At 35.0% G+C, this 13952-nt stretch overlaps 3 protein-coding genes across 3 annotated transcripts; 1 reads left to right on the top strand and 2 right to left on the bottom strand.

The window, feature by feature from the left end:
- The first annotated feature begins 146 nt into the window (after positions 1-146).
- On the top strand, positions 147-4220 carry ttc4 (tetratricopeptide repeat domain 4). The gene is made up of 10 exons (XM_055052169.1): positions 147-405; positions 494-611; positions 689-850; positions 1168-1245; positions 1378-1502; positions 1586-1672; positions 1956-2197; positions 2926-3010; positions 3266-3348; positions 3796-4220. The coding sequence occupies exons 1-10, from the start codon at positions 295-297 to the stop codon at positions 3893-3895; spliced, it is 1191 nt and encodes a 396-aa protein (XP_054908144.1). The 5' UTR covers positions 147-294; the 3' UTR covers positions 3896-4220.
- Positions 4221-8191: 3971 nt separating this feature from the next.
- Positions 8192-10365, bottom strand: LOC129374079 (uncharacterized). The gene is given in 5 exon segments (XM_055052263.1): positions 8192-8630; positions 8713-8768; positions 8771-8899; positions 9011-9114; positions 10331-10365. Coding segments are annotated over 4 exon segments (543 nt in total). The 5' UTR covers positions 9078-9114; positions 10331-10365; the 3' UTR covers positions 8192-8339.
- A 1293-nt stretch (positions 10366-11658) lies between these two features.
- LOC129374083 (uncharacterized) lies at positions 11659-13760 on the bottom strand. The gene is made up of 4 exons (XM_055052278.1): positions 13591-13760; positions 12583-12683; positions 12286-12473; positions 11659-12203 (listed from the first exon to the last, which is right to left on the bottom strand). The coding sequence occupies exons 2-4, from the start codon at positions 12644-12646 to the stop codon at positions 11919-11921; spliced, it is 537 nt and encodes a 178-aa protein (XP_054908253.1). The 5' UTR covers positions 12647-12683; positions 13591-13760; the 3' UTR covers positions 11659-11918.
- Positions 13761-13952: the final 192 nt, after the last annotated feature.

Here is a 13952-nt window from a genome sequence, read left to right as displayed (position 1 = left end):
AAATCATCATTAAATGTGCCGTAATAAATTATACATGCAGTTTTTTTCACATTTTTCTGAGCATTAATTCCTCACATGGTATCCGCTCTGCCATCGGAACTAATGTATCGGCATTGCGTTGCTATCCGGATAATAGTTGACGTAGCACCATGTGAACACATGCTTATAAACAAGGCAGCTTCGAGCCTCTATATAGTGGTAGATAAGAAGGCTTTGCCTTACTTATCTAATATTATTGTAAATATCAGACTATTGAGTGAAACAGAAAACTAGTTTATTATTTTCTGAGCTAAAATGGCATCAACAGATGTGCAGGATGACAGCGATGACGGTATGGACGCGTTCATGGACAAATTCAAATCGCAGAGGTATAAAAATGCTTTCACTGACAATAACTGGGAGGAGGTAAGAAAGGCAATCAGATCTCTTTATCTTTTATTGGAAATTAATTTATAATCTGTGTTTAGACTCCATGCTTAAATTTGATTTGCAGGAGTTCAATAAAATCCCCATGTTCATGAAAACAGCCCCAGAAGAGATCGACCCTAAAAAATACCCTGAACTCGCTTGTCTCCAATCTATAATCCATGATGAGGATAGAACCCCGGAAGGTAAGTAAAACCTCACATTTGTGCCTCACACAGGAAGTGTTTTCACTTGTAAAAGTATGAGATCTGTGTTGTTTCAGAGCAAGCAAAGAGTCTGAAAGATGAAGGAAATGCATTTTTCAAGGAAAAGAACTACAAATATGCAGTAGTGGCCTATACTGCCGCTTTGAACAAGAAATGTAAGGATCAGGAGCTCAACGCTGTGCTACTGACAAACCGAGCAGCTTCACACTTCCATCTGGGTAAAGAAAATCCTATCTGTCAAAGTTTGTGATGCTGCAACTCCACTAATATTTGGTGCAATGCGCCTTTTTGTAGACCTTTCATGCGTTTGAGTTTTTGGTGGTACAATTATTTTGTACTTTTTGTTTATTTTTCTCTGACAGTCAACTCTTTGACATAATGATGTACTAAGCCTACTACTATATTAAGTCATTTAAAGTTTGAAGTTAAAATGGACATGAAAAATGTATAATTAAATCCATATTCATCCTCAAACATCCTATGATTGTCAGATGTAGGATGTCTAAAAAGATGTATGCAAACTTGTTTCCCACAGGTAATATGCGTTCTGCACTGAATGATGCTGCAGCTGCAAAGAAGATCAAACCAGACCATCTCAAAGCATTGATCAGAGGTATGTAATACAATTTTTATTACTATTGACTGTCCATACAATCGTACAATTCTATGCCAGAATATAGAAGACATTTTCATATCCCGCATATATAAAATAGAATTTGGTATGACAGTTTTTGGGGTTGTGCAGGTGCTCAGTGCTGTGTGGAGCTGCGTAACTTTTCAGGCGCCATCCAGTGGTGTGATGAGGGACTGAAGTCCTACCCGACTGACAACAAACTGATGGAGCTGAAAGCATCTGCAGATAAACAGAAAGTAATTCTCATGTTGCTTGAGTTGGGTTTCGTGAGGGTTGCAACAAATGAATGAATGTGTTGCATTTTTCTGTGGCATCTCAGAGAGCAGCAGAGAGAGATGCCAGGAAAGCCAAAGCAAAAGAAAAGAAGCTGCATGGTGAGAAAGAGGCCCTTCTGGGTGCGATAAAGGTATGCCTTTTAGCTTCAAATACCTCAAGTTTAAAACCAAAACAATCAAATTAAGTTCCGTTTAAATATACATTGCTGATTCACATCAAATGTCATCTCAAGGCACTTTACAAAAACAAATCAAATGTATATTTAGAAATGTTTAATCAGTTCAGACCAATCATATTGGTAAATATGTAAACTCTCCACATTTCAGTTTGAAATATTAAAATATCTGCATTACATTCTTATTTTAATTCAAATTTATTTTAGTGATGATTTTTCTTATTTACTTTCTGCACAGGAAAGAGGGGTCAAACTTCTCCAGCCAATAAGGTCACGACCTGAAGGTTCAGACAGTGAGGATGAGGATGGACGGCCCTCACCAGGAATAGCACAGCTGAGCCTGGACAGCCTGACCCCTGTGGAGGTCACAGGGGCTCAGGTCTTCCTGGATGAGCAGGGGTCCTTGCACTGGCCGGTTCTGTTCCTCTACCCCGAGCATCAACAGAGCGATTTCATCTCGGCCTTCTGTGAGAATAACAGGTAAAGCACTTCTTTCTTTGCTCAAGTCCATTTATCAAATGGGGAGTTTATATTCTTATTCTTCCCATAATTCATATTTATGGTTATTTTCTTCCTTATTGTATCTCAGTCTCAAGTAAATGTTATTCTGTCAACATCTGAGACCTTCACACAACAGCTTTAAAGATGTGTGCTAAAAATGTCTAAAAATATGGAAAGACGTTCCTTCAATAACATAACAACATTGTGAACATTTAACAACTTGAAACCAGCTATGTTTTGCACAATGTCTTGGTTTTCATTTTGCTTTTGTATTTGAAAGTGTAAATGATGGATTCTCACACTTTGAGACTGATTCCTTTGAGTCATTTCTTATTAAAGCCCTTACAGCTCTTTCATTGTCTGTGTTTTACACTTCAGCATGTGAAGGATTGGTAGAAGTTTTTTGGATTTATAACAAACACACATGTATTCATTCTACTGCAGGTTAACAGAATATTTAGGGATTTTTGTCACAAAGAACTTTAACCACCAGTTGGGGGCACTGTTTATCCAACCTTTGTGTTTAACCACTTTATTGTAAAGGAAATGTTTATTTTTGTGGCAACCATTCGTAAACAATATGTCATTTATTATTATTTTAATAATTCTGGTTCACACTTGCATTTTCACAGAAAATGCAAACTTTCTAGTTGCATAAGAATTTTGTCTTGCAGATTTGTTTTGAATCTTTGTCCTTTTTGGATTAGTTTTACAGATCATCTTTGTGTTATGTTTGGGGAGGAACTTCCACCTTGGGACACAGACAGAAAGTACCACCCACAAAACCTGCAGGTTTGTACCTCTGCAAAAGCAAAGATTCTTAAAAAACCTAAACCATTGTTTATTTTCTGTTTTGTTATCTAAAAGTGTTTATTTCTTCATATGTGAATTATTTTGTTGTATTTCCTCCAGCAGAACGTTTTGTGTACTCTGTGAACTATGTCAACCGAAGTTTGAAAAGCTTGTTTGGAGCTTTTCAATTTAGATCTCTAATTTAAATTTAATTAGAGATCAAATAAAATTTTTACGTCTAACTTTGTTTTCCAGCTGTATTTTGAAGATGAGGAGAAGGAGACTCTCTATCAAGTTGATCCAGAAATGTCACTTTTAAAAACATTGCAACATAAGAGGTAATTTTTACATTTTGTTTCTTGGTTTGTTGGTATGATTGTCGGTTGTTATTACAGAGAGTTATTGAACATTTGAGCCAACAGTTTCAAGGAGTATTTTTTATTTTTTTGGGGTATTTCTGATGTAAATGTAAGTTTTTACGTTTCCTAATAATCAATTTAAGCAATCTGTATTGTATTCTTTTTTAGTGAATATAAAGTTATAAAAATTCTTTTCGTGCTTTCCCTTGTTAGAAATTGAACTTTTTTGCCCTTTGTAAGGAGTGCAAGTCACAGATTGCATGCTAACTATTTTTTACGGCCGGTAAATATGTTTGAGTTTTGTGGTGAAGAACCTTCAAAAATAAAATGGAAACTACGTGTAATGCATAGAAGCCGGCTAGTTTGTTTTGAGAGGAAATCATTTCTTGCATCTTGCATTAATTCTTAAATTTGTTTTTTTTATAGGTTTTTTGTGAAGGCAGGCACCCCAAACTTCATGGTTTTAGTAAAAAACTCACCTTTCTGCAAGCAGTTTTTGTCTGGAAAGAAAATCCATGGATTGTAGACACGGATACATGATACGAAAAAGTAGAGGACTGACCTGAGCACTTTTGTTGTGAAGACTACAATTAAAAGACAGCTGCCTGTTCGGCCTTGTTAATGAAAACGTCGTTACTGTCAACATGCTTGGTAGTTGATATTTACAGGTTATTATGATTGTGATGTCTTCTTTTTATTTTTTTCAAACATGGCTCTCTACATCATGGCCAAACATCTCTATTTTAATTCCATCTATGAATCATGTGGTTCATTCAAATGTAACTTTGTAAAAACGAGTGTTGATTTTCCATATTTTCGAGAAATAAATACTGCATGCCCTTCTGATGACACCTGCATAGCTTTAATATGTAATAAGACAATTCTTAAATAATACAAATAAAATGGCAAGTCCACAATAAGAAAGTTCATGCTTCTTTAGTAGCCTAGTTTAGTTCATTTGCATATTTGGATGTCATGTCTGCTTGATTAATGCTCCATAGATTTCCTTATTTGAGGCACAAATCTAGAAATCACAAGAAAAAACAAATATGCCACTGTGTAACAAAGTTGCATCATCTGAAGTTTTATATTTTCATTATTATTAAAGGAGATCTAGGAGATGCTAATTACAACAGTAATTAGCCTCATAACTCAGTAAATTGTATAAAACAGCATTACAGAATCAATTACAGACAAACAATCAGGTCCAGTCACACAATTTTTATTTCTTTTTTTTATTATTGATGTGTTTAGATATGCTTTTTTTCCCATAACATTTCCCAATACAAATTAATGATGTCGTTATACAATGTTTTTAATCATGTAAATATGCATATGAACTCAAACTTTTATGAAGTGTTGATGGTCAAATACATTTTTGTATAGAGTAAAGAATATATTATACACTAAACTGATCATGGCTGATCTGAGAATCATTACATTATTTACAAGTTTGCTCAGATGTTGTTAGGAATTACAAGCATTGGGTTCTGTAACAGAGTTCTGAGACTCAGTAGGACATTGAGTAGAGTTTTGATACCCAACAGGACTTTGACAAAGGTTTTGATTCTCAGCAGAACTTTGATGATGAGTTTCAAACCCAACAGTATTTTGAGGAAGGTTTTGAAACCCACCAGGATATTCAGGAGGGTTTATATACCCAGTAGGATTCTGAGGAGGGTTTTGATTACCACCAAAATATTGAGGAGGGTTTTGATTACCATCAAGATTTTTTTTTTCTTCCCCTCCCGAGAGCTTTTTTCAAGTTCTAGTGTCCCTTGTATAACAGTAGGCTGACAGTAGGGTAAGGAGAGGGGGAAGACATGCGGCAAATATAGTTGGGTCCGGGATTCAAACACGCGATGGCCGCATCAAGGACTCATGGCCTCCAAATTTGAGGAGGGTTTTAAAACCCATTATTAAAACCAGGATACTGAGGAGGGTTCTGAAACCAAGGAGGGCTTTGATGAGAGTTGCGAAACATAAACGAGTTTTGAAAACCAGCAGGAGGTGGAGAAGACATTTGATTCGCCGTCATGACAGGATTAGCCTGCACATTGATCACAGTTTGAGGCTGTTGCACTGCCTGCCAGTGACAGGAGTTTGGACCTTTTCACAGCATGTGCACCTGAAAGCACATATGTCATAACAGAAGGAAGCCTGAAAGAAAACACATTGAAACTTTTTATAAAATTGCATTTTCATTTCAAAATAAGTTCAGGTGAGTGTAACTTTGTCATACCATTATTCCGTGATTGTTAGGAATGGATGCTTTCTTAGATTATATAGCAGAGGGAATAAACAGAGGAGTCCCACAGGCGGCAGGATGTTACATAAAGGCAGACAGTTGCTCTCTTTAAATGATGTTAAAACGGTGTAGAAACCACAAACATACAGCATGGGAGGCTTATTGTTTGAAATTTAAATATTAAAAAAAATGTCTTGAACATGTTAATCAGTCAATCAATCAATTGTATTTATAAAGCACCTTCATACTAAAAGCAGCTCAGTGTTGTACAGAAGCAACAGACAGTCAATATACAACAACATCACAAAGTAAAATGACTTAAGAAGCCAAAACACTTGTTTTGTTGCTTTTCAATCATGATCTTATCAGATCTTGCTGCAGGGCGTTGCCCTTCTAATTGTGCTTGGTTTGTTTTGGGGTTTTTTTTATTGAACATTTAAATATTGGCCCAAGTCAAAGTGATGTGAAATTAAAACTATTTTCATCGGTTTTAGAGAAGATTTAAACAAAGAAAAAGCAAAGGGAGTTTCCCTTAATGATTAGTTACCTTCAGAAATCAGTGATTTTCATTCAAACAGCAGTTTATTGTCACAGTGATGAGTTTTCTGTTCTTATCTAAACCCTCCACCAGTAAGGTGAAAACATAATGAGCCTCACATGAATGTGGCTACAACTGGAAGAGGCAGACTAAATACCTTTTAGATTTTACAAAGAAGCAGAAGCTTTTTTCTCAAATCCCACTAACACTCCCCAAGTAGAATAATTGTAATCATATTAAATAAACTTTCACTTTAATTTACTGTGTATTATTTTCTCTCCATGTCACTACTTATCTTCTTTCAAATTAAATGTCAAGAGATGATAATTGAGACATAATGCTTCTTGAATACATTTTTAAAACTATTCAAAGAATTACTTTATCTAATGATAACCACTGAGTTTTTACTGACCTTCTGACAGCGTGATACAAAATAAAAGTAAATAATTGAATAATTTGAAATGCAAGTTCTAACAGTAAAATTAGGAAAATCTACAGTTATTCATCTTTATAGTCTAGAAAATGTAACAGTATTTACCTGCATTCATATGAAAATGTCTGTACAAAACACTAACTGCACATAAGTAAAACTTTTTACCTGTTTTTGTGGGAGATCTTTGTTGCGCTTCCGTAGTTAACAGCAAATGCGTGTACTACAGTAAGATTTGCTTTTCCTGGGCGGACACAAAATATGCTGCAAAACCTGTGAGCCATCAGTCCTGGCAGCCAGTTTGGATGCCAGCCGTCTGCTTTCTAATCTGAATAATCTGGATCAACATGGTAAATGATTTTACTTTGATGTTGCTGGTGCATTTTGCTATCCATGTGTCTCTTAAAGCAGCCAGAGTTTTGCTGTTGTGTATTGAGTCATCCGATGTGCATTTGATTTATTATTATTATTTTAGGAAGTTTATATGGCTATTAGTTTACATCTTTTGAATGCATTACCTAAAACCAGAAGTTTGCAATTTAAAAAAAATAAATAAATGAAATGGCAGAATGTAATAATGTTAATTGTACAGTGAAATAAGAAGCTGATCTGTGTCTTTATTATTATGTTTGGGCGAGCAATTAATATTTGTAAGGCAAAATTAAATATCTGAGTTTATTAGGGCCCATCAGAAATCAGAATATTAATGATGCAACATTTCCCTCGTATTTTAATTTCATTCTTTTATTCTGTGTTACATAAAACAAAACATGCTGTCCATCCTCTTTATTAAGTTTTTATTTGTCCTAACGATCCTTGTTAGTAATCCAGTTTGTCAAAATTAGTTGAGATTATTGTGGCATTCACTCCAGCTTCCTCCCTCAGTCCAAAAACATGACGGTTAGGTTAATGGGTCTCTCTAAATTCTCCCTAGGTGTGGATGTGTGTGTGTGCATGGTTGTTTGTCCTGTCTGTTTCTGTGTTGCCCAGGGTGTACCCTGCCTTTTGTCCGGAACGTAGCTGGACGAAAGGCGGACATCTCCCGACCCCGTTAGGGACAAGGGTGAACAGAAAATGGATGGATGCCTATTGTTGCATTCAGCATATTTCTGGACATGGCATGAGCACACTGAATACTGCTGAGCCTCTATCTCTGAATGTCTGAGTCGATGAGATTTAAAGGTCATCTTTACAGAAACTTTTTGTCACATTTTAGAATTTTATATTTTTATTAATCACTTGTTTTTTCAATAACTTGTTTTCAAATATTGTAAGTAGATGTACCTGTACATAAACAAAGACATTCGGTGTAACTTATATAAAAATTGTAATTAGTTTGGTCATTTTTAGTGAGTTATATAAGACATCATTAATTAGAGTTCAAACAAGGTCGAGTCACTCAGTTTTTATTTATGTTTTTGTTATTGATGTGTATAAATCAATATGTATGACAACATTTTCCATTTAAAAGTCATGAAGTAGTCTTGTTTATAATAAAGTAAATACACATATGAACTCAAACAACTAAAAATCAACACTTTTTTTGGAAGTATTGGCAGTTAATTGATATTTTGGATAGAATAAAGAATCCCATTTTACACCAACATGATCATGAATGATCAGAGAAACTTACATTTTTCACAAGTTTGTTCAGATGTTGTTAGGAGTTATAAGCATTAGAACTTTTAACAGGGTTTTTGGACTGTGGATCATTGTGGAGGGTTTTGATACACAACAGGACTTTGAGGGGGATTTTAATAACAACCAGGTTTCGGAGGAGGGCTCTGAAACCAAGGAGGGCTGTGAGGACTGTTTTGAAACATATTCTGGTTTTGAGCAGGGTTCTGAAAACCAACAGGAGGTGGAGAAGTGTTTTGATTAACCATCATGACAGGATTAGCCTGCACGTTGACCACAGTAGTGTGCTGTTGTGGGGGCTGCTGCACCACAGTGACAGGAGCTCCATTCTTTAGCTCACGATGCATCTGACACCAGGAGCACCAGACACAGAAACAGGAAATTGCCATGTCTTTACAGAGGGAACCCTGAAAGCAAACACATTGAAAGTTTTCATGAAGTGATGTACTACTTCAAAATGAGTCCAGATGATTGTAAAATATGTCATACCTTTATATGATATTTGTTCCGAATGGAAGCCCTCAGAGAGATTGCCGCAGGGGGACAATTAAAGGAATCCCACAGGCTACACATGCAGCAGGAGTCAGAATGTCACATAAAGGCAGACAGGAGTTCTCTTTAAACATTCCTGAAACGGTGCAGGCAAGGCAAGGCCAGCACCAGAAGCCATAGCAACCTGAAAAACACAGAGGCAGACAGATACAGAGCAGTGAAAGGGTCTTACGTAATTATAAGGTATATTGTTTTAAATTTAAGAAAAAAAAAAAGAAAAAGAAATGATTCTTACAAGTGCTGCAATCTACACAGCAGTCAAAGAGACCAGTCTTCCACTCTCTGAGGGCAGGTTCTGCCATCCTATCTTGAAGTTCAGCCACAAACTCAACTACGACCCTGTGTGATCAGAAAATAAATGAGTCAGTTTTTGGCAAAACGACACACTGTAATATAATGAACTAAAAAGCATGGGCATTTTTGGAAACAGATGGATAGGTAGAAGTAAGCCAGGTTGATATATGGAAACCCACTGTGTCACTAAAACTGTAATACATTATTTTACTTATTGTTTCAGTCTGGCAAACTGCTGGTACAGATATTGTGATCAAATCTGTGCCTCACAATTCATAATGCATGTCAGCTTGAAAGATCTATGAAGAATTTAAGTTGCAATTTCTTAATACCTATCAGTTATAACTCTTGTAATTATATGTCTGTGTTTTGCACATATCACTAACAAGTCTAGACTTCCCTTACTGAATGTTTTCATCAATTATTTAGAAAAATTTCAAGTGCGCCAGGAACAAAGGCAATTAAAAAAAAATAGACTTATTGAAAGTGAAATTTGACTCCTTCATGAGTGACTGCTCATTCTTTTTGCCCTTATTTTAATTAATCACAGCTAAATTTAGAACAAGATGGCTCAACAGGTTTGCTGAACATACACTCAGCAAACAGGAATCCAAAACTTACAGAGGACTGTTTACGAAATGAGCTGCTTCCTGATTTTTTGCATACCTAAAAACCAATTTGCCGACTAGTAAAACGTGACTAGTAAACCTGAGGAGTAACAATCAGTGGTGGAGAAAATACTCAGAAACTAAAGTAAAAGTTTATACACACAGACAAAAATACACTAAAAGTAAAAAGCACCACATTAACATTTCCACTTCAGTAAAAGTAAAAAAATATAATTCGCTGCTGCAGGCATTGTCCATCTAATTGTTTTTTCACTAACTTCTTTTTAAAAACATAATGCTTTCTGAATATTTTTTAAGCTATCTACAAAAGTGATTTTATCTTACCTCTGATCTCTATCATTATTATCATTATTATTACCTTTATTATTATTATTATTAATATGTGATGAAAATTTGACTTTTTATTGACAGACCTCACAGACACAGTGACTTAAAAGAAAAGTAAATTCTTGAACAATTTGAAAGACAAGTTATAAATCTAAAACAATTCAATTAGAAAAACTTTTTTTTTCTAATTGAATTTTAGTTTTTTTGTCTTCTGTTTCAAGTAAATGTAAATTTGTTTAGATGTATTTAGTTAGGAATGTATGTATAAAGCTTTGACTAAACTGTACATAAGTAAAACTTTTTACCTGCTTTGTGAGAGATCTTCCTTGCACCTCCGTAGATGTCAGCAAGTGTGTGGATGACTGTAAGTTTTGTTTTACCTGGGTGCTCACAAAAATGCTGCAAAACCTGTGATGCATCAATCATATCAGCTGTAAAAATACTGCTTCTTCCTCTTGAGCCTGACTGAATCTTCACAATCAGCATCTTAACTGATTTCACTTTGATGCTGCTGCTGTTCATCAGCATCAAATTGCTGTTGCATTTTGTTATCTTTGTGTCGATGAAGCTTGAGTTTTACTGTTTGGTGACTTATGTATTATACGTGCAAACAATCCTTTTTGTAATTTGATTCTGAAACAAACATTCTCCTTTTGATTGTGTTATGAGAACTTAGACACACACTAGGTTAAGCTCTGCTTTATATTAGCTGATTGAGCTAACAATGAATGATAATCACCAGTTCCAAACAATATGCTACTTGTCTAAAGCTTCGACAGCCCAAGCCAATCTAAGCCAAGACAAACAATAAAATATTGACTTTTGAGTTGTTTCACAAAATCACCAGATATGAAGCATTAGTTTGAAGCAAATAGCAAAAATATTTTAGCCATATTTTCATTGAATTAATCAGATTTTGACATGGAGCTCACTATGGAGTTATAGTCAGTTGACAATGAAAGCAAATATGTTTCTCTTTTCTTAGTTCAGAAAGCACTTGGAAGGAAAAACAGATTTACTGAGAATTTTAAACCTTTTATTAAGTTTTAGGATACACAGTGTTTGCCTTCTTCCATTGCTTGTTAAGTTTATTTCAGAGCAACTCCTTTCTCATATTTACACTTGTATTAATTGTTAAAATAGTTAAAACACTTTAATGATCTGTCTCAGGTTAAGATGTGAGTTCTTCACCTATTAAATGATCTCTTTGCCAGATGTAAAAATTGGAACCATTCAAATAAAAATTAATTATTTATTAGCTGATTTGAAAGTACAGCGATTAGCTGTCTTTTATATTTCACTGGTTTGTCTCGATTAAAAGTATTATTTCGACTCCTTGTCCTGACCCTATTGGGGATTTATTTTATTACCCCCAATGCATAAACACATACCAATTAGAGGAAAAGGTAAACGTAGACTTTGTATTGATCTCATGTGTAATGGGAAAGTTAATTTCCATTTTCTGCTGCTTATATAAAAATTCAAATTTTTATATAAGTTATACTTATATAAAAGTTATACTTATATAAATTACATTGATAATTTTATTGAGTTATTTACGACATCATTAATTAGAGTCAAACAATAAAGTTAAGTCACTCTTTTTATTTTTTGTTATTGACATTGTGTATAAATCAATTTGACATTTTCCATTTGAAAGTCATAGGGTAGTCATGTTTATAATAAAGTAAATACACATCTGAACTCAAACAACTAAAAATCAACACTTTTTTTGGAAGTATTGGCAGTTAATTGATATTTTGGATAGAATAAAAAAATCCCATTTCACAACAACATGATCATGAATGATCAGAGAAACTCACATTTTTCACAAGTTTTGTTCAGACGTTGTTAGGAGTTATAAGCATTAGGACTTTTAACAGGGTTTTGGGTCTATGTGGAATATTGGGGAGGGTTTTGATAACCACCAGGATATTGGGGAGGGTTTTGAAACATATTCTGGTTTTGAGCAGGGTTTTGAAAACCAACAGGAGGTGGAGAAGCGTTTTGATTAACCATCATGACAGGATTAGCCTGCACGTTGACCACAGTAGTGTGCTGTTGTGGGGGCTGCTGCACCACAGTGACAGGAGCTCCATTCTTTAGCTCACGATGCATCTGACACCAGGAGCACCAGACACAGAAACAGGAAATTGCCATGTCTTTACAGAGGGAACCCTGAAAGCAAACACATTGAAAGTTTTCATGAAGTGATGTACTACTTCAAAATGAGTCCAGATGATTGTAAAATATGTCATACCTTTATATGATATTTGTTCCGAATGGAAGCCCTCAGAGAGATTGCCGCAGGGGGGACAATTAAAGGAATCCCACAGGCTACACATGCAGCAGGAGTCAGAATGTCACATAAAGGCAGACAGGAGTTCTCTTTAAACATTCCTGAAACGGTGCAGGCAAGGCAAGGCCAGCACCAGAAGCCATAGCAACCTGAAAAACACAGAGGCAGACAGATACAGAGCAGTGAAAAGGTCTTACGTAATTATAAGGTATATTGTTTTTAAATTTAAGAAATAAAAAGAAAAAGAATGATTCTTACAAGTGCTGCAATCTACAGCAGTCAAAGAGACCATCTTCCACTCTCTGAGGGCAGGTTCTGCCATCCTATCTTGAAGTTCAGCCACAAACTCAACTACGACCCTGTGTTCAGAAAATAAATGAGTTTTTGGCAAAACGACACACTGTAATATAATGAACTAAAAAGCATGTGCATTTTTGGAAACAGATGGATAGGTAGAAGTAAGCCAAGTCTATGTGTTTTGCACATATCACTAACAAGTCTAGACTTCCCTTACTGAATGTTTCCATCAATTATTTAGAAAAATTTCAAGTGCGCCAAGAACAAAGGCAATTAAAAAAAATAGACTTATTGAAAGTGAAATTTGTGTCCTTCATGAATTCATTCCTTTTGCCCTTATTTTAATTAATCACAGCTAAATTTAGAACAAGATGGCTCAACAGGTTTGCTGAACACTCACAACAGGAAGGAATCCAAAACTTACAGAGGACTGTTTACAAAATGAGCTGCTTCCTGATTTTTGCATACCTAAAAACCAATTTGTGACTAGTAAAACGTGACTAAACCTGAGGAGTAACAGTGGTGGAGAAAATACTCAGAAACTAAGTAAACGTTTATACACACAGACAAAAATACACTAAAAGTAAAAAGTACTACATTAACATTTTCACTTCAGTAAAAGTAAAAAAATATAATTCGCTGCTGCAGGCATTGTCCATCTAATTATGTTTTTTCACTAACTTCTTTTTAAAAACATAATGCTTTCTGAATATTTTTTAAGCTATGATGATTTGATGATAGTTTCTGACTTATTATTGACTTTAGACCTTCTGACAGACACAGTAACTTAAAAGAAAAGTAAATACTTGAACAATTTAAGTTATAAGTTATAAATCTAGAACAATTCAATGAGAGAAACTAAAGTATTTTGTCTTCACTTTCAAGTAAATGTAAATATGTTTATATATCTTCAGTTAGGAATGTATGCATAAAACTTTGACTAAACTGTACATAAGTAAAACTTTTTACCTGCTTTGTGAGAGATCTTCCTTGCACCTCCGTAGATGTCAGCAAGTGTGTGGATGACTGTAAGTTTTGTTTTACCTGGGTGCTCACAAAAAATGCTGCAAAACCTGTGATGCATCAATCATATCAGCTGTAAAAATACTGCTTCTTCCTCTTGAGCCTGACTGAATCTTCACAATCAGCATCTTAACTGATTTCACTTTGATGCTGCTGCTGTTCATCTGCATCAAATTGCTGTTGCATTTTGTTATCTTTGTGTCGATGAAGCTTGAGTTTTACTGTTTGGTGACTTATGTATTATACGTGCAAACAATCCTTTTTGTAATTTGATTCTGAAACAAACATTCTCCTTTTGATTGTGTTAT

The sequence above is a fragment of the Poeciliopsis prolifica genome, unplaced genomic scaffold, assembly GCF_027474105.1.
Source record: "Poeciliopsis prolifica strain line A6 unplaced genomic scaffold, Auburn_PproV2 SCAFFOLD002, whole genome shotgun sequence".
Taxonomy (NCBI): Eukaryota; Metazoa; Chordata; class Actinopteri; order Cyprinodontiformes; family Poeciliidae; genus Poeciliopsis; species Poeciliopsis prolifica.
The sequence above is the reverse complement of the archived record's forward strand: the minus strand, read 5'-3'. Positions and strand labels throughout refer to the sequence as shown.